The sequence below is a fragment of the Phoca vitulina genome, unplaced genomic scaffold, assembly GCF_004348235.1.
Source record: "Phoca vitulina isolate PV1807 unplaced genomic scaffold, GSC_HSeal_1.0 scaffold61, whole genome shotgun sequence".
Lineage (NCBI taxonomy): Eukaryota > Metazoa > Chordata > Mammalia > Carnivora > Phocidae > Phoca > Phoca vitulina.
In genome coordinates this window covers 4,681,914-4,707,923 of record NW_022589764.1, presented here as the reverse complement: position 1 = coordinate 4,707,923, position 26,010 = coordinate 4,681,914, and the positions used below count along the sequence as shown (strand labels likewise).

At 39.2% G+C, this 26,010-nt stretch overlaps 1 protein-coding gene across 2 annotated transcripts in view; it reads left to right on the top strand.

The window, feature by feature from the left end:
• Window positions 1–638: 638 nt before the first annotated feature.
• Window positions 639–26,010, top strand: part of TTC23 (tetratricopeptide repeat domain 23) — a 93,983-nt gene continuing 68,611 nt past the window's right edge. The window contains exons 1-5 of one of the 2 annotated variants that reach the window (XM_032391317.1): window positions 639–824; window positions 15,676–15,875; window positions 19,570–19,693; window positions 22,791–22,941; window positions 23,333–23,458. In XM_032391317.1, coding sequence (XP_032247208.1) covers window positions 15,696–15,875; window positions 19,570–19,693; window positions 22,791–22,941; window positions 23,333–23,458 — 581 coding nt within the window. In that variant the 5' untranslated portion in view covers window positions 639–824; window positions 15,676–15,695. Of the gene's footprint in view, window positions 825–7,492; window positions 7,545–15,675; window positions 15,876–19,569; window positions 19,694–22,790; window positions 22,942–23,332; window positions 23,459–26,010 lie in introns of those variants that run through there. The other variant, XM_032391316.1, reaches the window with a different exon arrangement.

Genomic DNA, 26,010 nt, shown 5'->3' with positions numbered 1-26,010 from the left:
ACTTTGATACACATTTCTCAATACCTAAGAATTTGTAGTACTTAAGAACTTTTTGCTAGGCTTATAATGAGGAAACCTACAGTTTGTGTAAAAACAAAAATAGGGTGTTAAGGATCGACCCAAATAATAAAATTGCTCCTAATATTGGAAAGTGACCCCCAAATGATTAACAATAGAATGACAAAATTTTAAAGCAATCAATGTTAGCCACGTAGTTCTCATTTCTTAAAAACATGAAATATTTTAACGCATTAATTTAACATCTGATGTTTGATCATAAAAAATGAATCATCTTCCAATGACTTCTACGCCCCTGAAACTGACACAAAAATAGCCACGTGATTCTATGTGTCAGAATGGCCATTTGAATGTGTGTCTATTTTCACATCTTGCTTCACTCAAAACAGTCACTCAAAATTCTTTAAGCTAGCGATTTTGCAGTCTTTGACAAACTTTAACATCAACAGGCAGCGATACCACTTTAAGAAAATTCCAAGAAAAAAACAACCCCATTTTAAAATTCCCACCTCTGGCTCCCCAGGATTGGGTTGCAAACTTCCACAAAATACTGTTCTCCACTCCCTATTGGTGCATGCTCTATCATTCATTCTTCGCCTGGAGTTTTGCGAAGTACCAGATTGCTTTACGGGAAAAGACTGCTATAATTTACTCTGGAACTGCCCTGCTTTAGACTTTTTCATGGTTATTAATCTGTACAAAGAATCACAAACTGATACAGCGGGAACCAAACTGGCAAATCAGGCTGCCGAGACAACTGTGTAATTCGCTGGAAAAGGAAACGGAGAACCTCTCCTGCGTATGGGGTAAATCTAACAAAGGATTTTACGACACAGAGATTTGAGAGTTAAAGAAACTTTTCCCGTTTTTCGATAGTTTTGAAGGAATAAGCGTCAAAGGAGAATTTAACATACAGGCACAATCTAAGAGTGGCAGGAAGAGGAGTTTTCAGAAAGTGTTTTTAGGGTGAGGTTGGAAGAATGTTATTTCCAAATAATCAGTGGATTTTTGAATGGTAAAGGGAACAAGGTAATAAGAATAATTATAGATTATTATATACCCTAAAAAGCCGTGGTTTGTTGTTGTTGCATTAATACGAATTTAAAGGGACACATCGTAATATTATTGTAATTTTTAAGTGAAATGGGTATTTTTTGTATATTATACCTAGCGTAATAGACAATTCATCTATCAGAAGATAGAAAAGAACATTAGAATCAGCTTTCGATCCAAATTTTGTATTTTTGTAGATTAGGAAATTCAGAGACAAATCTGCTAATGACCAAGGAAAACATAATATTGTTATATGAAGCAGAATCAGTAGGTAATTAACGTAAGGATAAATTCTCAAAAAAGAAATCCAACATTTATATTTTCAAAATGAGATTTTCATTAAAACTAAAACATGAAAGTTCAGGAAAATACTGATAAACAAGAATAACTTATATTTGAAATAGCAATATAATACTTTTTTAGGACTCGGCCCAATATAAAATTCCAAAATACAGCACCTTAAAGATTCTTCAGGTATTAATTCAACTAACAAATATACTTAGTGGCACATCTATATCTCTACAGGGCATAACTTATAGTAGGTATGTAATAAATATTTCTTGAATGACTTCTGTTACATGGGGATATAAAATAATAAAATTAAGTCCCTCAAGCTCATACTCTAGCTGGGAAAATGAGGCTCAAAACATTTAAGTCAAAACTTCTGGACAGTTTTTTTTTTTTTTTTAAGTATTTATTTGAGAGAGAGAGACGGAGAGAGAGGATGAGAGGGGGGACGGCCAGAGGGAGAAGCAGGCTCCCCACCCAACAGGGAGCCCAATGTGGGACTCCATCCCTGGACTCCAGGATCACGACTTGAGCCGAAGGCAGTTGCTTAACCGACTGAGCCCCCAGGCGCCCCTTCTGGACAGTTCTTGATGCATAGATGCATATTGTAGACCACAGGTGCTTCAAGAGTGTAGATCAGTGTGAGCTGAACTATTCAGGGCGAGCTTCACGGTGAGCTTACGACCAATTCAGTCCTGAGCAATAGGCAAAATTTCAGTAGATCAAAAAGAAGGTAAGTGGCATCCCAGGTAGTGGATGAGTTGTTAGCAAGTATGTGCAAGCTTAAAAAATAATTGGCTCAGACTGCAGCACAGGCTTCATTTGGGCCCTTGGTTTGTTGTTGTTGTTTTTTAAGGCAAAAAGTTCGTAAGAAGTTACATGAAGAGTCAAAATTGCCAGAATTAAAGGGTTTGGTCCTGGGTTTTCAGCAGGAGTGAGACCTAATGAAAGTAGTAATGGGAAAAGATTAAACTGATAATGTAAATTAAGGTGGTTCCAAGAACAGAGACTGGAAATTAAAGGATTAAATACTGTAAATAATGAAGTACAGATTGGTCGCAGACTCGTAAGAGATTTTATCCAAGTAACTTCACTTTCCCATGGTGGATTAACAAATGTTAAGGCATTGCCTTGTATTCTTCTAAAGCATTGAGCTTATTTTTTTGTTTAGTGGTACAAATACAAATTTTACTAAGTGTGGTGGTAGTGGTGGTGCAGTTAACAGTAACCATGATTGTTATTTATTTACTTTGGATCCGTTCTTGCTCCTTTTGCCTCAGGATTTAAGTGTGTTTCTTGGTTCTATCTAACTGAATTGAAGGAATTTCAACAACAACAAAAAAAAGTAAAAAAACAACCTTATGATTGAAGAACACTATGGGAGGATGGGAGGAGTTCTTACTCAGACGGTAGGCTTTCACTTGACCTGTTTCTCTGAGATGAAACTAAATTACATACACTCAGTGAGTTGCCACCATGTACCAGATACTTTCCTTAGTGTTGAGTAAATAAAAGTGAATCAAGGATTAGCTCCCCCCGCAAAAAAAAGCAGAGTGCTTCAGAGACACCAAGCAGGGTGTTTGTCTCCTGACTCAAAACTTGCTTCAAAGGATCCTAAGTCGTTGATCAGTGGTTCTTACTTAGGTGGACCCAGAAGGAGGAAAATTTGGTTCTGGCAAATAACTCTGAGACAGGGTCCCCTGCTGCAGATGACTGATGTGGTGGGCTGCAATGCTCATCAAATCTACTCAAATATCTCTTTATTCCCCTGTATATCCTAGCCCTCTGTAGTGCAGAGAAAAAAAAGAAATGTTAGCACAGGTGGCCTGTGTCACTTCTGGCCAATGGTGGTGAAAAGATCATCCACAGGTTTCCAATCTCTTGGTCTGCCGTGACTCCTGTTCGTTAAAGCTTGGTCAGCTTGGATCTCTGAGTCACTCTGTGAATCACATATTCCCACTCCCCAAGCCCTACTCCTAAACCAAGTGAGTCAGTAGCATGAAGGAGTTAATATGTTACCTCATTTTAGCCCATCGAATCCTGCCCACCCCACTGTTAGCAGGTTTTCCTCTGGGGACATTGCATTTATTTAAGTTTTCTTTAGTTTAAAAAAAAATTGTCCTAAGTAACTGAGTTTCAGGTATCAGGTGTATGAGGTATTTGGAGAGAAAAATCACACCAGGAAGATAGTTTAATTGTTCATCCAGTAAACATTTATTGAGGCCCAATAGGTGCCAGGCACTAATGCATTTGATCTATTTATTCATAGAACCATAATATTAATTTAGGATTGCTTTTCAAGATTTGGGAGCCTCTGCCACATTATCTTTGGGAATTGGGGCAGACGTAACTTAGAAAAATCTTATAGGGGCACCTGGGTGGTTCATTCAGTTAAGCGCCTTTGGCTCAGGTCATGATCTCATGGGTCGTGGGTGGAGGCCTGTGTGGGGCTCCCTGCTCAGCAGGTTGTCGCTTCTCCTTCTCCCTCTGCCCCTCCCGTACTCATTCTTTCTCTCTCTCTCTCTCTCTCACTCTCTCAAATGAATAAATAAAATCTTTAAGAAAAATAATAAAATAAATAATAAATAAATAAAAAGTCTTATAGTCATAGATATTTAAAAGCCAGAATTACACATAAAACTGCATTGTGGTTTCATAGCTATTTTTAATAGCTTTAGTGAGGTGTTATTTACATACCATAAAATTCACTCATTTTAAGGCTACAACTCAATGATTTTTTAGAAAATTTACAAAGTTGGGCAAGTATTACCACATGCGAATTTTAGAAAATTTGCATCACTCTAAAAAGATTCTTTGTGCCCATTTGCAGGCACTCCCATTCCTACCCAGGCCCAGACAATCACTATTAAACTTTGTTTCTATAGGTTTGCCTTTTCTGGACATTTAATGTAAATGGCATCATACAATATGTGGTCTTTGCATCTGGCTTTCACATAGCGTAAAGTTTTTAAAGTTTATCCATGTTGTAGCTTGTATCAGTACATTCCTTTTCACTGCCAAATAATATTCTGCCGGACGTACAATATACCACATTTTGTTTATCCATTCACCGGTTGATGGACATTTGGATTGCTTTCAGTTTTTAGCTATTATAAATAATGCTTCTATGAAGATGTGTACAAGTCTTTGTGTGATCAGGTGTTTTCAGTCTCTTGGGTATGTACCTAGGCATGGAATTGCTGATTTATGGGTAATTCTGTATATGTTTGACTTTGTGAGGAATTACTCATTCTAAAGTGACTGTACAATTTTACTTTCCACGAGTGGTGTTTGAGGGGTCCAGTTTTGCTACATCCTTGCCAGTGCTTCTTATTGTCTGTCTCTTTGATTACAGTCATTCTGGTGGGTGTGAAGTAGTTCTCATTATAGTTTTGATTTTCATTTTCCTAATGACTAGTGATTTTGAACATTTCATGAGCTTATTAGTCATTCATATATCTTTGGTAAATTGTCTTTTCAAATCTTTTGCCTATTGTTTACTTGGGTTATTTGTCTTATTGAATTGTGTTTGTTACATATTTTGCATTAAAATCCCATTATCAAATATGTGCTATGTCTACAAATATTTGCAAATATATTCTCCTATTTTGTGAGTTGTTTTAACTTTCATGATGGTGTCTTTTGAAACAACAAAAGTTTTTAATTTTGATGAAGTCCAGTTTATCTATCTTTTTCTTTTATCAGTGTGCCTTTGGTATTGTACATAAGAAATCTTTGTCTAACCCAAGCTCATACATAGCCCTTTGTTTCCTAAGAGATTTACAGTTTTAGCTCTTACTTTTAGGTCTTTAATCCAGTTGGAGTTCATTTTTGCATATGGTGTGAGGTAGGGGCCCAACTTTGTTAATTTGCATGCACCTATCCAGTTGTTCCAACATCATTTATTAGAAGGACTATTCTGGTCCCCATTGAATTACGTGGTACTCTTGTCAAAAAATAATTGACTATAAATGTAGAGGTTTATTTCTGGACTCTCAATCCTATTCCATTAATCTGTTTGTTAGTCCTTACGCCAGTACCACACTATTTTGATTACTGTAGCTTTGTAGTAAGTTTTAAAAATGGGAAGTGTGAGTCCTCCAGCTTTGTTCTTTTTCAGAATGTTTTAACTATTCTAGGTCTTTTACAGTTCCATATACATTTAAGGTCAAATTCTGCAAAAAAAAAAAGAAAAAAGGCAGCTGGGATTTTGATAGGGGTTATATAAAATCTATAGATCAACTTGGGGGGTATTGCTATCTTAATAATATTAAGGCTTCTAATCCATGAACATAGAATGTATCTCATTCAGGTCTCCTTTGATTTCTTTCAGCAATGTTATATAATTCTCAGTGTAAAAGTTTTGTACTTCTTTTGTGAAATGTATTCCTAAGTATTTTATTCTTTTTGATGCAACTGTGAATGGAAATGTTTTCTTAATTTCATTTTCAGATTGATAGATATTCAATTTTTGTTTATTTTGTATCCTGTGACTTTGCTGAAATTGCTTAATAGTTCTAGTAGGATTTTGCTGTTGTTTTCATTTTGTTTTGGGGTCTGTGTTTGTGTGTGTGTGTGTGGTGTCTCCCTTAAAATTTTCTACATATAAAATCATGCCAATAATAAAATTTTATTTCTTCCTTTCTAATCTGCATGCCTTTTATTTCTTTTTCCTGCTTTATTACACTGACTAGAATATTCATTATAGTCTTAAATATAAGTGGTGACAGCAAACATCCTTGCCTTGTTTTCAGTCTTAAAAGAGAAGCATTCAAACATACACCATTAAGTGTGATGTTAGCGTTAGGTTTTTTTAAAGTTTTTATTAGCCCTTTATCAGGTTAAGGAAGTTTTATCATGAGTAGGTGTTGGATTTTGCCAAATGTTTTTTTCTGCATTTATTAAAATGATCATGCAGTTTTTGCCCTCTCTTCTGTTAATATGGTGTATTACATTAGTGATTTCAGATGTTAAACCGACTTTACATTCGTGGGATAAATCCCCCTTGGTCATAATGTGTAATCCTTTTTATATGTTGCTTGATTTGGTTTTCTAATATTTTGTTGAGGACTTTTTGTGTTTATAATCATAAAGATATTGGTTTATTGTGTTATTTACATCTTTGTCTGGCTTTGGTATCAGGATAATATTGGCCTCACAGAATGAGTTGGAAGGGATTCCCTCCTCTATTTTCAGATAGAGTTTGCAAAAGATTCATATTACTTCTTTAAAGATTTAGTAGGATTTATCACTGAAGCCATCTTTTTTTTTTAAATAAAGATTTTATTTATTTATTTGACAGAGAGAGACACAGAGAGAGAGGGAACACAAGCAGGGGAAGTGGGAGAAGCAGGCTTCCCACCGAGCAGGGAGCCTGATGTGGGGCTCGATCCCAGGACCCCGGGATCATGACCTAAGGCGAAGGCAGACACTTAACAACAGAGCCACCCAGGTGCCTCTACCACTGAAGCCATCTTGGCCTGGGCTTAGCTTTGTGTAAATATTTTAAATTGTTAAATTATTTACTTGTTATGGTTCTATTCAGATTTTTTTATTTCCTTTTAATTCAGTTTTGGTATTTTGTATCCTTCTAGGATGTTTTTCCATCTCACGGCTTTTTGATGCCTCAGCTTACATATGGGCAAAGTTGCTTTTTAACTAGTACACTGTCATACAGTCACAATGGTTGTTATTTCCCAGGAGCCACTGCCCTGGGGGCTCCTGCCCCTCCCTCAAGCCTCCCTACATCCCCCCAACAAGTCAGCACCTACTGGTTAACACCTGTAACAGCAGGGGACCTTCTGAACCTAGTTCCAGCATAGTTGCCATCTATATAGATTGGTTGGTCCTCCTGCTATACCCGTTATTAAGTTTTTGAACATCACCTCTTGGAAATGGAAGACTGAGACCCCACTTCAGACTTCTTCCTCCCATTTTGATCTGAGGCTGATCATGTGCTTCAGCATTCCGCTGGACAGGTCTGGCAGAAGGAATAGCATCAATTGATTGGATATGTCTGACTGGCAGTTGTGGGCACTGATTGAGAGGCCTGGGAAGCTTTCCCCAAGGCTGGCAGGGAGAGGGTGGTGTGTGGGGCCTGGGCTGATTTCTAATGAAAATTTAACCCCCAGCTATGGCTATTACAAAGAAAAGAAAAGTGGCTGATGATAAGCATGTAGCTCCAAGTAAGTGAACTGAAGAGTATGTCTTTGTGCTGCAGATGTTCCTGTAAGATGCAGCACACATGGAAACAGACACATAATTAAAAGCAAGGTCCTGGATTCAAATGTTTCCAGAAGCCAGGCAGGTAACATGATTCATTTAATGGGCTCAGAGATGCACATTTTGGTGTTTAAACATCTCTGAAATTGGAATGCATGTTACATTTGATGGCCAGTCATCGTGTAGTAGCAGTGTTGTTCTATTCTTAGTGGTTATAAAATAGTGATGTATCTGACAATCTTATGTAAGTGATGGTAATTTAGGTTAGATTACATTTAGGAAATGAGTGGCAAGTGGCATGGGGCTGGGAAAACCACATCCCTTTGTGTCAGCCTTTCACCATGTAAAGAACCAGGTATGGTTCTTTACAATGAGAAAAAAAGCAACACAGGAGCAATGACAAATGGCCATTACTTTGCTGCCTCGTGTCCAGGAGCGGTAGGAATGGTAGCTGCTGACACCTCAAGGCTTCTGCCATTCCCCCCTCGCTGGTGTTGCCGGTGATGACATTGGCCCAGTGTGGAAGGTGTTTTGAGTTTTCATAGGAAGCCAGAAATCCCAAAAGCTAGATCTTTACACATATGTGAAACTTTTTTTTTATTATGTTATGTTAGTCACCATACATTACATCATTAGTTTTTCATGTAGTGTTCCATGGTTCATTATTTGCATATAACACCCAGTGCTCCATTCAATACGTGCCCTCTTTAATACCCATCACCAGGCTAACCCATCCCCCCACTCCCTCCCCTCTAGAACCCTCAGTTTGTTTCTCAGACTCCATAGTCTCTCGTGGTTCGTCTCCCCCTCCGATTTCCCCCCCTTCGTTTTTCCCCTCCTGCTATTCTTCTTCTTCTTCTTCTTCTTCTTTTTTTTTTTTAACATATATTATTTGTTTCAGAGGTACAGGTCTGTGAAACTTCTAATTTTAAAATAATGGCTTAATTTTTTTCACTCTCTGGCCAAAAAGGAAAAAAAAAAGCATGTGCAAGTTAGATCCAGTCTGTGAGTGCTTGGATTATAATTGCTGTTTTAAGGATTTAATATTATAGGCAACATGAGACAAACCACTTTTTACAGTTAAGCCAAAAAAGAAAGAAAAATCAGCTCAATTTCAAAGTTTAGCACTCGGTTCAAGGCCCAGAATAGCAAATATTACAGAACATATTACTTGGGTAGCTTCTAAAATTTCATCTCTGCCTCCCCTAAGTAGAAGATAAGAAAGTGTGGTTAAATCTGTTGAAGAGGTCACATTTCCTGGTTATAAAAGCGTATGATTACTTTTTAAAATGCAGTCTTAGGTTTCCAAAGCAAGAGTATTTGCTTCCCAGTGCTAAAGACTTTCATTGGAAAGTCGGGATGATGTGGTGAGAAACCACCAAATTATTAGAAGACCCAGGTCCTGATTCGGCCTGTGTGACATTGGACAAGTAATTTAGCTTCTGTCAGCTTCATTGTCCTCAGCTATAAAATAGGGATAAATCATACCTTCTTCCATACCTCACATGGCTGTGGTAAGGGCCACAGAAGGTAAAATATGGGAAAGCATAAAGTGTTACATAAATGTCAGTTGTTGGTATTGCCCAAATTCCATGAGTAGTTGGGCCAGCGCAGCTTCTAGAATCACAGATTCCCCCTCCCAATCTCCTGCTCTTTTTATAGACCACAACACTAACTGAAATGATCAAATCATCAACCAGTGGGATGAATAGAAAAGAAAGAAAGCTTAAGTCAAGAACGTATTAGAAAAAATCTCAGCCACCATCTTGGCATCAGAGATAACACAGAGTCTCTGTACAGTGGGGTTTAAGCAAAGCTTAGATGTTGAATGGAAGGATTAGCCTTTCACGTTTTGAAGGGCTACCCAGGAATGAGTTTTGCTGGGATAGATTGGCCTCTGTAACTTTCTCACAGCCTGGCCTTCAGCTAGTTTCTTCCCTCTCTCATGTTTTCATTCTATATTATTTCATGAAGGAAAGAAAAGCTCCCACTTTCTTCCTTCTTGGTTAAACTGTAAAGCTCTATTTTGGATTATTAAGGAGTGGCCACACTTTACCTTGGTAACTATGTCCCGTCTAACTGCTCCAACACTCACCTCTAGCCATCTCAAATCCTATTTGTATGTAGGCATGGAATAAGTTACTAATTGTTTTAAAAAGGAAAGGAAAAAATATGATCTTTAAAAAGATGTCACTCAGAACTAGTGATATATTTTCAACTTTTTATTTTTTAAATTTTTTTAAGTAAGCCCTATGCCCAATGTGGGGCTTGAACTCAAGACCCTGAGATCAAGCATCACATGCTCTACTGAGCCAGCTGGGTGACCCAATATATTTCTAACTTCTAAGTTTGACATTCTTATATAAAGTTTCTCCCACAGCCTCAAATTTGACCTGGGAAACCAAATTGATTGTCTTATCAAAGTGACCATTCCCCTTTACTCACTACTCCTGTCCATGGCATCACTGTGTCTTAGGGATCAGTAAACTTTTTCTGTAAAGGGCCAGACAGTAAACAATTTAGGCTTTGAGAGCGATAAGGTTTCTGTCACAAATACTCACCTCTGCCGTTGTAGTACAAAAGTGGCCATAGATAATATGTAATTTATTGTGTTGTGTTCCAAGAAAGCTTTATTTATAAAAACAAACAGTGGGCAGCACTTGGCCCATGCCGTAGTGGGCCGATGCCTATCTAGAGTTCCTGGATGAAAATGTCGAGTCAGTGTTGACTATCTCCCTTCTTTAATTTTTACATCCAAGCAGCTCTCAAGTTGTAATTATTTCTTTCAGTACTTCTTCTTATCCTTCCCTTCACTTCCTTTCTCACTTCTACTGTGCACCTGAATTCATTCTGTGCAATATTCAGTGATTCGTTTGACTGGTGGTAAGGGGTGGCTGCAGGACCATACCCACTTATTGAAGAGGGTCCCAGAATTTCTAGGGAGAAGTTTTAAGAAGCATATAGAATATTCTAATTTTATTTTTAGGGAAAATGCCTACTTTGTCAGAATATAAACTATAGAAAGTAAAACCTGATAAAATCTCTCTAGATGGTGGATCATGGTTAAAAATGGACATCAGACATTGCTCAAATTTAGAATTTCCCAAGGTATGCAGTGTTTACAATTGGTGACGCCTAATGTGATACTAGGTGGAACACAGACCAACTTTTAAAATATTAATACTTCTGTTTTTATTTTAATGTGTATTGGAGAAAATATGACATCAAACCCATAATATCACTGATTATTTATTAGGGTGAAGCTGAAGTAAGTATTAGGTTTTTAAAAAGTTGTAGTCTTAAAGAAAAAGTTAATATTGTAGGCAGAACACAGATATGCTAACAGTCATCAAGGTGGTAGGAGACTCTCTAAAGTTTGAAAATCAGTGGCCACTTTGCCCCCCTAGTTTCCATTATATTTGTCTATTAATTAACAGATCAGTCTCAGTATTTTCATTTCTCTTTCTTGATAAAACCTTCAGGGGCTCATCACCACCTGCCAAATAAAGTCAATCAAATTCTTAGTCTAAAATCAATGTCTTCTAAACCTGGCTCCAGCCTTCCAGTTTTCCTCTACCTCCTGGCTTCCCAAACAGTGCTCAAAAAGTACCAGCTGCATAAGATTTAATGAGTGTCCCAGAAAAGGATTTTATGGTCCAAAAAGTTAGGGAAAGCATTGCATACTATATCCCTCGGAGGTATATTCACAAGGAATTATACGACATTAAAGCCTTTGAGAAAACTTGAGGTAATAAAACTTGTCCATGTTTATGGTAGAACCCTACTTTTGTAGAAACAATGTTTGTGTTTACCAGCTTACTTGATCATCATTGTCAATAACCCTCTCTTATAGATGGTGCATTAATGTCTCCTAGGTCTAGTGTACTAGAGAGGTTGGTTTGAAATATGCTGTTCTATATCCATGTCCCCAACCCCCGACACATACCAACCAAACTGAACCACCCACAGATAGCTATATACCCATTTCACCTTGCGCTTCTAAGCCCTTGGTAATTATTCACTCTGCTTGGGGTGCTTTCTCCTCGCTGTCCTTGCTCTCAAAATCTTTTCAACCAAGCGACCTGATTTCCCACAACAGTAATGGTTCCTATTTCTGAAGTCTTACCACGTTCCGCTCTTCCAGCATTTTTTACCACCCAGTATCAGTATCATGGTAGTTGTGTACCTGATCTTTTTTCCTGCTAGATTTTACATTTCTAGGAGTTACTGTTTTCCACATAGTGCATTGCTTATAGTAAGAATTCAATAAATATTTGATGAATGAATGATAATAAGGTGAAATTTGAAATAACTTATCTGTAGTAAATAATAGAATTGGAGTTTGAAGGATCTACATGGGGAGAGGGGCAAATCAAATTTTGGTTTCATTGCTTTTTCTCTATTGTTTTTCTATGTTTATTTCATTGATTTGTGAGGTGAGCTTTATTATTTATTTTATTAATTTTTTTCTTCTGTTTACCTAGAATTTAATTTGCTCTTTTTTTCTAGTTGCTGAAGGTAAAAGCTAAGGTCATGAACTTGAGAACTTTCTACTTTTCTTATATAGGCATTTAATGTCATAAAATTTTCCATAAGGACTGCTTTAGTGGCATTCTCAAATTCTTATGTGTTGTGTTTATATTCATTCAGTTAAAACTACTTTCAAATTTCTTTTTTGATTTCTTCTTTGAACCATGGTTGGGTTTTGTTTTTTTTTTTTTTAGAAGTGTGTTGTTTAATTTCCAAATATTTGAGCGTTTTCCAGGTATCTTTCTGTTATTGATTTAAAATTTAATTCCTTTGTAGTCATATATTTTGTGTGTCTTAAATCCTTATAAATTTACTAAAACTTGTTTTATGACCCAGAATAGAACCTGTCTTAGTTAATGTCCATGTGCACTTGAAAAGAATGTTATTCTACTCTCCTTGAGTAGAGTGTTCTAGTAAATGTCAAATCAAGTTGGTTGATGATGTAGTTCAAGTCTTATGTATCCTTAACTGATTTTTTGCCTATTTGGTGTATCAACTATTAAGAGCAAGGTATTTAAATCTCAGACTTGTAATTGAGGATTTATCTATTTCTCCTCGCAATTCCATCATTTTGGGGTCCCGTATTGCAAAACTGTTATTAAGTGTATAAACACTTAGAATGATCATATCTTCTTGACTAATTGATCTTTTATAATTATAAAATGACCTTTTTTCTGATAATATTCTTTGCTGTACAATTTACTTTGATATTAATAGAGACAATCCAACTTTGCTTTTGATTAATTTTAGTATATAATTTTCCATCATTTTACCTTTAATCTAATTGTCTTTCTTGGGTTTTGCATTTTTATCCAATCTGGCAATGTCTATCTCTTAAGTAGGGTGTTTAGACCATTTACATTTAATGTGATTGCTGATATAGTTAGATTTAAGTCTGTCATCTGCTATTTATTTTCTATTTGTCCCATATGTTCTTTGTTCCCTTTCCCCAGTTTTTTCGAGTTTCTGCTGGATTGTTTTTATGAGTCCTTTTATCTCCTTTGTTGGCTTATTACCTATAATTCTTTATTTGGTTATTTTAATGGTTACTTAGGGTTTATACTATACATCTTTGACTAAGTCTACCTTCAATTAATATTGTACCACTCCACATACAGTGTAAGAACTTCACAATTCCATTCCTTCCTTCCTAGCCTTTATGCTACTGTTCTACATTTCACTTATACATATGTTATAAGCCCCACAGTATATTATTTTTTTGTTAAAAAAAGTTAATTATCTTTTAAAGACATTTAAGTAATATGAAAAGTCTTACATATTTGCCCATGTAAGTATCATTCCCATTGTCTTCATTCCTTTGTGAAGATCTAGATTTCCATTTGCTATCATGTTCCTTCCTTCTGAAAGACTTCCTTTAATAATTTGTGGAGAACGTTAGAGTGCAAATCTGCGATGATTAATTCTTTCAGTTTTTGGTTTTGAAAGATAATTTCACTGGTGCAGAATTTTAGCTTGACAATTTTTTCTTTCCATACTTTAAGTATGTTGTTTTACTCCCTTCTCATGTGCTTTTTTCCTCCAAGAAATCTGCTGTCATCTGTATCTTTATTTTTTCATACTAATATGTTTTTCCCCCTACATTTAAGATTTTCTCTTTACCTTGGTTTTGAGCAGTTTGTTTATGATGTGTCTTGGTGTAGTTTTCTCTGTTTCTTGTGTTTAGTGTTCATTGAACTTCTTGGGTCTCTAGCTCTTTACTTTTCCTCAAATTTGGAAAATTTTGGGCTGTTATTTCTTCAAACATTTTTTCTGTCCCTGCTACAATCTGCTTTCCTATAGAGACTCAAATTACATATATATTAGGCAATTTGAAGTTGTTTCACAGCTCGTGATCTTTTTTATTTTTTATTTTTTATTTCTTTAAGATTTTATTTGTTTATTTGACAGAGAGAGACACAGCGAGAGAGGGAATACAAGCAGGGGGAGTGGGAGAGGGAGAAGCAGGCCTCCCGCTGAGCAGGGAGCCTGATGCGGGGCTCTATCCCAGAACCCTGGGATCATGACCTGAGCCTAAGGCAGATGCTTAATGACTGAGCCACCCAGGCGCCCCTCGTGATCTTTTTTAGATGGTTTCTGTTGCTATGTCTACAAGTTCAGTCATCTTTTCATCTGTAATATCTAATCTGTCATTAATCCCATCTAGTGTATTTTTCATCTCACATATACTTTCCATATCTAGAAGTTCAATTTGGGCCTTTTTTATATCTTCTGTCTCTACTTAACTGTTGAAGCATATGGAATGCAATTATAATAACTTTAATACTCTTTTCTCCTAATTTAATATCTGTGTCAATTCTGGGTTTTGAGTCATTGATTATCATTCTCATTATGGCCCATGTTTTCCTGTCCCTTTGCATGCCTTGTAATCTTTGATTGGATGTCGGACTTTGTGAATTTTACCTTGTTGCATGCTAGCTATTTTTGTATTCCTATACATCCTTGAGTTTTGTCTTATGGGGCAGTTATGTTACTTAGAAATGGGCTGATCCTTTTAGGTCTTATTTTTATGCTTTGTTAGGTGAGTCTAAGCAGTGCTCAGTCTAGGGGTAATAATTTCACACTACTGAAACAAAACCCTTCTGAGTGCTTTACCCAATGCATTATGAATTATGAGTTTTCCAGTCTGTTTGGTGGGGACAGGCATTGCCAGCCCTGAGTGAATGCCAGACACTGTTCATTTCAATATTATTAAAGGATTCTTTCCCCAGACTCAAATATTTTTCTTATACACATGCTGATCAGTATTTTCTCCCCATATTGTGAGGATCCCTCTGCTAATCTGCAGGATCCTCTCTCTGTACATCTCTATCCTCTCCAGTAAGCTATCCTATGAACTCTAGCTACCTTGTTCTCCCCAGATCCTCAGCTCTAGTTCTTCAACTCAGAGAGTCTACCTGGTTACTTCTGTGTTTCCGATCCTTGCATGTCCTAGAAACTTTCTCAAAGTGATAAGCTGGGGTAATCATGGGTCTCACTTTGTTTCTTTTATCCATTGGTCAAATCTGATATCCTGTCTCTTGAAAACCATTGTTCCATAATATTTTTGTCTTTGTGGAGTTTTTGTTGTTGTTGTTTTTTGTTTTTGTGTGTTTGTTGGTTGGTTGGCTATTTCAGGCAAGAGAATAAATCTGGTCCCTATTACCCCATCTTGACAAGAAGTGAAAGTTTAATAAGTCATTTTTTCACTGCTTCAAGGTCAGTTGGGGTTCAGGTGATCTAATATGGGTTCTTTGAGAGTTGTTTGGGCTTGCCTGACTTCTCCTGTAAATACATATATAAAATACATATATAAATATGTATATTTTAGTGAACAAGGAATGTTTGGTTTAGTTAAAAGTGGAAATCAGCCTGAAAGTTTTACAAAGAAGTTAATACTAGTTATCAGGATCTTTTTGGATGGAGTGCTACTAATTTCAAAGAACTCACATGTAGAGTATTGAAATTTTCCTAGATCTAGCATCAGTCTCTAGGAAAAATGTGTATTTGTATAAGTAAGTACAGAAATTATCATTTAACACCTTTATTTTCTTATTTAAAAATTAGAGGACAATGTATATAAAAATATGCAAGAATCAAAGGAAACCCCCATATCCAGTCACCTAGATGAAATTGTTGCTGCTGTCAGCATAACGCCTAGAAAGAAGATCCAAAACAAGCTGCCGCAGACAGCGCTATTCCAGCCTCCTCGAGAGAAACTCCACCTCTGTGAAGAGAAAGCAAAGTCCTACTCTAGCAATCACGAAGTAAGGACCCTTCATTTTCTATACCTGCACTCTGGTAATTGATGAGAGTTTAGGTTACATTTCTACCCTCAGGAGTTTGGTACAAGAGAGTATATGGAGTACCTTTCTCAGAGAATGAGTGGGTGTAGCTCCCCAGGGCTCCAGGCACAGCACTTGGCACAGTCCACACCATACTTGCTGAATGAATGCACAAATGGACAAACAGGTTTACCCTGACCTCTGGCAAGCGTATACTAGACCAGTTGGTTATAGGTTTGACCTACTGCAGTCTTTTTCCATCAGTGTATACATATTTATTGCGCTGTCCCTAGTGCCGGGTCTAAGCACTGGAATCTAACACAAAGCAGATGAAACTTCTATAGAGCTTACAATTCTTACGTTCTTGATCTTCTTGTTTTCTGCATACACCTTTCTCATTCTCTTCTCAAAGTTTTACTCATTCACTCGCTCATTCAATATGTATTTCTCTACCACCACTTACGTGTCGGGTCCTGTGTTGTTTGAGCGTGCAGCTCTTGATTTTGGCTCTGGGTCCTGGGATGGAGGGCTCCTTGCTCAGTGAGGAGTCGGCTGGAGATTCTCTCTCTCCTGCTGCCCCCCCCCGTCTCTCTCTCTTTCAAATAAATAAATAAATCTTTAAAAAATAATAATCCCAGCAAGGAATTATAAGAGCCTGAACTACAACAGAGGCAGGCGAGATGCTAAGATCTGACAGGAATTCGGAAATGTGAATCAGTGGGGCCTGGTGATTAAGGGGACATAAGAGTTGTAGAGGCAAGAGCCAATCACAGGGGGTGTATACAATTCATGACTTATGTCTCAGCCAGCTTGGGTGGTGGGAAGCTTGCCGGTGCCTTTGCCATTGTAATGAAGACAGGAGGAAGAGCAGGATTATGGAGAGGAGACGTGAATTTGGTTTTGAACATGTGCTTATTCATTATGCAGCACATATTTATTCAGTACCCACTACGTGCCAAGCTCTGTACTAGGTAGGCAGTAGGCTGGCAGCCTTTCTCAACCAGAGTTCTGCAGAATTAAGCCTGAATGCCCCAAAGCATTTACTGTCCATAAAGAAGTAACATCTCTTCTGTGGATCTGGAGTGGTACTAACTTATTTTCTGTGTTCTGGAGTTCAGGTGAGGAACCCCTGGATACAGTGGTGAACAGCATAGACAGGTTGAATGCCCTCATGTTGCTGAGGGGCAATCGACATTGTAAATACACTAGTGAGCTAGAGGATGTGTCAAGTGCTGTTAGGGAAAGAGCGGGCCTGTCTACGAAGAGGCGACATATGAGCTGAGACCTTAAGAAGTGAAGGAGCCAGCATGGAGGAGCTAAGGGAAAAGAGTTCCAGAGAGAGGGAACAGCACATGTAAAGTCTATGAGGTGCGCACGAGTATGATGTGTTTGGAGTAAAAGAGGAGACCGTGGTCTGATGTGAAATGCAGTTGGAGAGGCAGGGAGTTCACTTAGGACCTCGCAGGTCTCCAGCTGAGTGTCCTGGGAGGCCTTAAAAGTGCAGGAAAGTATTAACATGATGTAATTGGCTTTTTAAAATTTCCATTTTTTTCTACTTTTGAATTTTAAAATATTTTCAGACTTACAGGAAAGTCTACAAGATTCACCAAATTTTAACGTTTGCGTTATGGCTTTATTTGTCTGTGTGCATGTCATTATTTTTTTGAACTGTCTGAGAGCAAATTATAGATATTATGGTCCTTTACCCCCTGAATATCTTGGAGGATACTCTCCAGGTAACCACGGTACAGTGATTAAAGTTAGGAAACTAACATTGGTACAATATTATCATCTAATCTACAAACCTTATCCATATTTCTCAAATTATCGCAATCATGTCTTTGGCAGAAAAAAAAATCAGATCCATGCTCTGCTCCATCAGATTAAATTATTTCCAAGGCTCATCCCAGTTATGAAAAAGTCTGCCTACTTGTACTTCTCTCCTCTCTACCTCCTCCCCATGCCTGTTGGATGAAGCCACCAGAACTGGCAGAATAAAGATCAGAAAGCCAAAGGGACATTTGAACTTTGTGTTCTAGCAAGTAAGAAGGTGGAGGGAGGACAGGCTGCTCTTCTCTACCCCTGTCCCAGTTGCAGGTAGTGAGGACCAAGGCTATGATTGGGGGGTAGGGGGGTGGGGGGGGCTGACTTCCGATCTACATAGCCCCCTTCTTAGAAATCTGTGGTTGGGATGGACCCATTATCAGATCAGGTCCTCTCTCTTTTCGGTAGATTATCTCTCTAGACTCCCCAATGTTTTCATCATTTCTTTCTTTTTCATACACTATTCATTTGCTGTCTCCCCACGGAAGCCATTCCCTTAACTCCCAGCATTAGTTGGGCTCCCATCTGCCGAGAGAGAATCCGCTGCCAAGATTGCTCACTCCTATTTTTTTGACTGATTGGTGTCGGCTATTGGTGCCTTTCTACCTGGGCCTCTCCGTGGGACCACTTAGGCTTCCTCATGGCATGGTGGTAAGGTTATTAGTTTGCTGGGGCTGCCATAACCAAATACCTCAGACTGGGTGGCTTCAACGACAGAAGTTTATTTCCTCAGAGTTCCAGAGGCTACAAGTCCAAGATCAAAGTGTTGGCAAGGTTGATGTCATTTGGAGGCTTAGCTTTCAGAGGGTGTCCTCTCGCTGTCCCCACTTCTTTCTTTGTGCATGCCTCTCCCTGGTGTCTCTTCCTCGTCTTATAAGGACATCGGTCACATTGGAGTAGGGCTCTACCGTAACGACCTCATTTCAACTTACGTCTTTAAACATCAACTTTACCCCTTCTCTCCATATACTGTCACATTCTGAAGTACTTGGGCCTCCAACATTTGGGTTTGGGGAGTGGAGGCGCACAATTCAGCCCATAAAAGGTTCTAAATAGAAACAGAAAGTGGAAGCCTCTAGTTCCTTAAGGTGTGGGCCCCCAAACCTGGTACCACATCATTTCCTCCATATTCCATCAGCCAGTCATAAAGCCCAGATTCAAAGGGAAGGAGACCTAGACCCCCACCGCTGGACGGAAAGAGTCAGGGAATTCTGGAGTGACATTTTAAAACTACCAGCCTCACTTTGAATGTATTGCTACTCTGAGCTGACCTGGAGCGGGAGAGGCCAGCTCCCTGTTCTCTTTGTCCTGACACTGAATATAAATGGACTTCTCACTCCTTTAGTGAAATCTGTTTGTCAGTCCTGCCAACCTCATTGCCATGCTGATATCCTAGGCTGCTAAGAAGGGTATTTGAATTGAGAACTAGCGAGTGTTATTTCAAAACCCACTACCAACTTGCCCACTGGTGCCTGAATGGTGTTCATAGCTGGGCAGCTGGAAACCCTAGGGAATGACAAGTCTGCTCTAGTTTTTCTATGTCTTCTTGATTCATTATATTTTTCATAATGTACTATAAGCTTAAATGTTTTAGAAATTGAAATGTACTATAAATTTTACTTGTTTCTGCCATTTATTGTCTATTTCACCCCACCCGATTAACAGCCCACCACCCAAAACAGATCTTTGCCTGTTTTGTTCTCTGATGGATCCCAAGTGCTTACAACCATGTCCTGCACATAGTAGGCACTCAGGAAGTACACACCGGATAAAAGTGCAAGTTGACCTTGTGCTTTGTGACTCTGCGTTTTCAGTTGTCTGACGAGTAAAGCCCATTTTCTCTCCGTTGCAGTATAAAGAGGCTGTCCATGAGCTGGTGCGCTGCATAGCGCTGACAAGAATTTGCTACGGCGCCTCCCACTGGAAACTAGCGGAGGCACACATTAGTCTGGCTCAGGGCTACCTTCGGCTGAAAGGTGAGTTCCTCCCAGATGAGGGTGGGGGGTTGGGGATTAGTCCATGGGTTTCTGCTCTTTCATGGAAATTTGACTCCCACTTATCTAGAAGGATTCATTAGGTTTTCTTGAATATTCTCCTGTCCACACATTGAAGAGCCATCTCCTTTCAGAAAGAGTCAATGAGATTTTTTTCTATGATACCTGAAAAAGAGAAGGAAGATTTTAGCCCTTTGGATGGCTTTGGAGGACCCTTTTTTAAAATTTAAATTCAATTAATTAACATATAATGTATTACTGGTTTCAGAGGTAGAGGCCTGTGATACATCAGTCTTATATAACACCTGGTGCTCGTTACATCACATGCCCGCCTTAATGTCCATCACCCAGTTACCCCATCCCCCTCCTCCCCTCCAGCAGCCCTCAGTTTGTTTCCTATGATTAAGAGTCTCTTATGGTTTGTCTCCCTCTCTGGTTTTGTCTTGTTTTATTTTTTTGGAGGACCCTTTTTTATGATCTTAAAAGTAAGGTTCTTGGGAGAGAATTTGTTAGCTTGAAAGGCATTGTAGGAGGGGCCCAATGCATGGAGTAGGGGCCTAAAATAGGATCCATCCACATTTGTTTTGATGGAGAATCACTTTCCTGTAAGTGACCCCTCCCCTCCCCCCCAAAAAAAAATACATAAATAAGAGACTAAATCAAGCTGGCAGTGAACAAAAGGTAATGTATTGTCTTATACAACTTGAAAAGCCAAGGGTAAAACTTGCTGTAGACTTAGCCAGATCCGGGCGTTCAAACAATGTCATCAGTTCCGTGTTTCTCTCTTATCCCACCGCTTGGCTCTGTTTTTCTCTGTATGGACTTCATTCTTACCCAGGCTCTGCCCACGTGGCAGCAGAAAGTCTTGCAGAAGCTGTAAACTTCCCTCATCAGCATTCCCAGGAAAGAAAGAACATCTTTCCCCCCAAATCTCAGGATTTGGGGTTCTTATTGGGCTGACTTGGATGGTATGTCAAAGGCAAGGAATAGTCTGATTGGCTAGATCTGCCTTTTGGCTCCGCTGGATCCTGGGGGACAAGCTGGCCTTGGTAAATTGAATGGATTGGGTGTGCAGGGGCCAGGTGTCCCCAGAAGAAAACAGAGGAAGGGGGATAGACGCAGGGAAGGATAGCATGTCTTCTCCTTTTGACTAGGCATCCTAGGATGGCTGTATAAGAGTACATCTCTGTACTCCTTTCTTCGACTGAAAAGCAATGATAATGATGATGGTGCTACTTAACTTCCCAGGATTGATCCAGTGAATACATAAAATAACAAGAAGTGGAAAACACCAGCAATGCTCAGCACAGAATTGCCACCCAATAAATTTGGCTAAATCTGATTGTCGACTGGTCCTACCTATTAGATCAAAGACTGTTGGAGCCAGAGGGGACCCTGGAGATCATCTAGTTCAAACCCTAACCCCCTCCTATATTTTTAGATTCAGAGGGAACGAGTGAGCTGAAACAGCTTGCCCCAATTTACATTGTTAGTAAGTAGATGATCCGAGACTCAGACCTAAGATTTTGCATGCCAACACCAGTGGCCTGGCATCTGGGATTTCAAATGATGCTTTTCTTCCACAGCCTGCTACCTTTTTGCATGATAGTCTTTCTTTCTCAATTTAAAGTGAAAGCAGCATCTAGTCTTCCTTAAGTTCTTATTGAATGCCAGGCACCATGCTAACTATCTCCCACGCATGTTCTCATTCATTCTTCATCACAATCCTATAAGGGGGGTAATATTATCATCACTGTTTACAGTTGAGGGAGCTGAAGCCAATGTTTCAGAGTAAGTGGTAGTTCAGGGAACTCATTCTGGGCAGTTTGATGTCAGAGCTGGTGTTTTTAAACCTCAACCCACACTGCCTCCTGTTGCCTGAGTTCCTTGAGGGAATGTACCAAAGTTGATAATACAGCGCGCCTTTATCTTTTATAATATTGCATATTTAATTGGCAATAATAAATTTCTCGTAGGTTGATTAAATGTGTGCTTTAAAAAAATTAGACAAAATTCTCTGAAGTAGTGAGCGCTGGGTGTTGTATGCAACTGATGAATCACTAAATTCTACCTCTGCAACAATAATACAGTATATGTTAATTAAATTGAATTTAAATTAAACATTCAAACAAACAAACAAAAATTAGACAAAATTCTCTAAGAGTTCCCACATGGAGAACATACCCTGGATTTTTTCCATCTGAAGATATATTCTTCTGTTTTACAGACACAGGAACAGAATTAATTTCAGATTTTTGGCAGCTTTTTTAGAGATTTGAGATACTATTTCATATAATGGAAAAACATAAGACCAGGGGTGTATGGATGTGGGTGGGAGAGAGGGTGTCAGTGTGGGGGAGGAGGATGGGAGTGTGGGGAAGTGAAAAGCCCTGAAACCTAACCGGTGACCCCCCCCCTTGTCACCCTTACCACAAATTAATAAGCCATGGAAGAACTCTGGAGCGCACTGGGGAATTAGAGCTTGGTAGTGATTATTTTTCTCATTGTTGTCCCATTTTGTTTCATGTTAGTCAATAACCTTATAGGAATAAGAGATTGTGGCATATTAGCCCATTCTGTCATTGAAATTATATTTGTAAGTTTTTGTAGATTATCACTGTATTTGTATTCTGTTAAAATAACTCTCTGAAGTTGTGATTATAGATAGACAAGCAGAAGATTCAGAATTTTTAGTATTTCATTAAGATCGCTGTCACAAAGCCAGAATTGAAATTCATGAATATCTTATTTCCTGCCCAGAATGCTATAGTCCTTGCATTCCATTTGTTTTCTTATAATTATTTAGAACATATTTTATATCTGATATTGGTGAGGTTTCAAAGTTGTTCAGTTCCCGCTCGTTCTGTTTACTTCTAGAAAGGCCATTTGGGGAAAAATTTATCTTGAGTACTAGGTGTAAACCACTCCTTTGGGTTTTACAGTCAGGACAATATTTCATGCCGCCCTGATCCATCTCGATGCGTCACTTGCCAATACGTGAAGGAGACCTCGTTCAATTTCCCAGCCAGAGATAATTATAGTGAAAGAGAAACTGAGACCGCTTTTTCTTTGTCCACAGGACTGTCGCTGCAAGCAAAGCAACATGCAGAAAAAGCCAAAGAAATCCTCACCAACTCCATTGTGCCTCCCTATAACGACAATACAGATGTTTTCAAGTGTTCGATTGAACTGTTCCATACCATGGGGAGAGCCTTACTCTCCCTTCATAAGTATCCTTTTGTTCTAATCATTCCACCTAGAAAGGCCCCCGTAATGCTTATATTTAATTTTCTTTTTTTTTTTAAGATTTTATTTCTTTGAGATAGAAAGAAAAGAGAGAGAGAGCATGAGCAGGGGGCAGAGGCCGAGGGGGAAGCAGACTCCCCGCTGAGCAGGGAGCCTGAAGCAGGGCTCGATCCCAGGACCCCGAGATCACGACCTGAGCCAAAGGCAGACGCTTTTAATTGACTGAGCCACCCAGGCGCCCCTTATTTTCAAGGCCAAATCAAAAAGTGACAAATGGCTCAGGAAGGGTGATGGGAAGTTTAAGAGCCAAGGATGTCCAGGAACTGGGGCCCCAGTATCTAGAGCCATATGTGAAGTTTCCTGAACACAGCCCAGATTTAAGGAAGCTTCAGAGAATTTGTCAAAGGCAGAGCAACTTGCAAAGGAGCTGCTGCAGTGTGGAAGGATTATAAAGGAGGAATGGATAGAAATTCAAGCACGGATCAAATTGTCATCTGCACAGTAAGTTTCCAGTTTAGGACGTTTTGAATACATCATGGCCGGAGGTTCTCTGCCAGAACACTCTGTCTTCAGGCAGAAGGAGCTTCTCCACGGTGCTGTGTCCGTGGCTTCTCCGTGGCCATTGTCCAGAAGCAAAAGAGGACCATGGTCATGTCACAGCAGCCACAACCAAGGCACGTACATCAGTGACTTTTTTTAAAAAAGATTTTATTTATTTATTAGAGAGAGCACGTGCACGTGCACACAAGAGAGGGAGAGAGAGACAGAGCAGGAGGAGAGGGAGAAGCAGGCTCCTCCCAGGACCCTGAGATCATGACCTGAGCCGAAGGCAGATGCTTAACCGACTGAGCCACCCAGGCATCCCCATCAGTGACTCTGTTCACTAAATAATGTGGTGCTGATACATCCACCCCTGGGTCCTAGAGTTCTGGTGTCATTCTCTTGACTTTCTATTTCTTGTCTGCTCTCCTGGACCCCCTCCTCTGTGTTTAAATCACCATGTATTTCGTACCACAGAGAGGAAGAAGATATTTATTACACGCATAACTGGCAGAGAGCTCATATCTAGAATCTGTAAAGAACTCCTATATATCAATAAAACAAAGACAAACAATAGAAAAGCGGGCAAGAGACTTCACAAAAAAAAGGATGCCCACATAGCTAATAAGCATTCTAAATATTCCACCTCATCTGTCTTCAGGGAAGTGAAAATTAAAGTCATGAGCTACTACTACAGCTCCACTAGAATGGCTAAAGTTTTTTTTAAATCTTTTTTTTATTATGTTAAATTAGCCAACATATAGCATATTATAAGTTTTTGATGGAGTGTTCAACGATTCATTAGTTGTGTATAACACCCAGTGCTCATCACCACACGTTCCCTCCTTAATACTTAATGTCCCATCCCCCCACCCCCTCCCCTCTGAAACCCTCACTTTGTTTCCTGGAGTCCATAGTCTCTCATGGTTTGTCTTCCTCTCTAATTTCTTCCCATTCAGTTCCCTATGGTCCTCCGCACTATTCCTTATGTTCCACATATGAGTGAAACCATATGATAATTGTCTTTCTCTGCTTTACTTATTTCACTTAGCATAATCCTCTCCAGCTCCATTCATGTCTCTGCAAATGGCAGGTATTCATCGTTTCTGATGGCTGAGTAATATTCCATTGTATATATGGACCACATCTTCTTTATCCATTCATCTGTTGAAGGGCATCTCGGCTCCTTCCACCTTTTGGCTACTGTGGACATTACTGCTATGAACATTGGGGTGCAGGCAGCCCTTCTTTTCACTATATCTGTGTCTTTGGGGTAAATACCTAGAAGTGCAATTGCTGGGTTGTAAGGTTGGCTAAGTTCTTTAAAAGACTGATAATAATATCAAGTGTTGGTAAGGATGTCAGGCTCTTAGAGGCTTTCTCATATGTTGTTGTTTAGAATATGTTTGGTATAACTACTTTAGAAAACTGGCTTTATCTTCAAAATAGTAATGTTCATCTACTCTATGACACAGCAGTATCACTCATAAATAGAACAGAAATGCACACATATGTTCGCCAAAAGACAGCCAAGAATGTCCAAAGCTACATTATTTGTAAAAGCCAAGAATCAGAAACAACCCAACTGTTCACCAAAGCAGAATAGATAGAATTGTGATCTGTTTGTACAAAGGAAATGATGAGACTGCTCCTTTGCTTCACATCAGGGATGACTCTCACAAACATAATGCGTCGTGCAAGAAGCCAGACCCAAAGAGAGGAATCACTGGGAGGGCCTGTCAGTCCAGAATTTCTTCCCGCCCAGAAGTAGGTATTCTATCTTGTATTGTAAGAGAGGAAAGAAGCAACTTGGAGGTCCCAGATCTGATACTTGTTGCATCTGTTGAAACCTAACCAATGTTACGAGAACTTAATGTCCAGCGGTATTGCTTCAAAAAGAGGGGAAACTATCCTTGGCCAGAATCCGGCATCTCCTCTAAGAATTCTTTCCAAATAGCAGTACCAAATCTTGCCAGCAGATGGCGCGCCTCGTACACATCTACCCACCAAGAATGGTGGCTCAGTGGTTAAGCGTCTGCCTTCCGCTCAGGTCCTGACCCAGGGTCCTAGGATCCAGCCTCGCATCGGGCTCCCTTCTCCGTGGGAAGCCTGCTTCTCCCTCTCCCACTCCCCCTGCTTGTGTTCCCTCTCTCGCTGTCTCTGTCAAATAAATAAATAAAATCTTAAAAAAAAAAAAAAGGAACGTAAGTCAATGTTTCCAGCTGTCGTACAAAGTTACTTTATGTCTAGCTGAGTTGTTTTAAACTTCACCACTTCTTTCAGTCCTGGTTCTTCGCAGTGACATAGTCACTGGAACTTGCGTGTTTCAATGGCATGGTTTTCATTTGATCACTCTGCCTCGTTTCCTCATTGAGTTATGAATATTTTGCCTACACAGCGCTGCTTTAGAAATGTATGAGGCTTTGTTTTTGTACATTTCAGCTTATATTCACAACCCCAAGGGCCTTTTCTTTTACGAGGTCTTGGTCGCAGAAGACCAGGACAATGTCTCA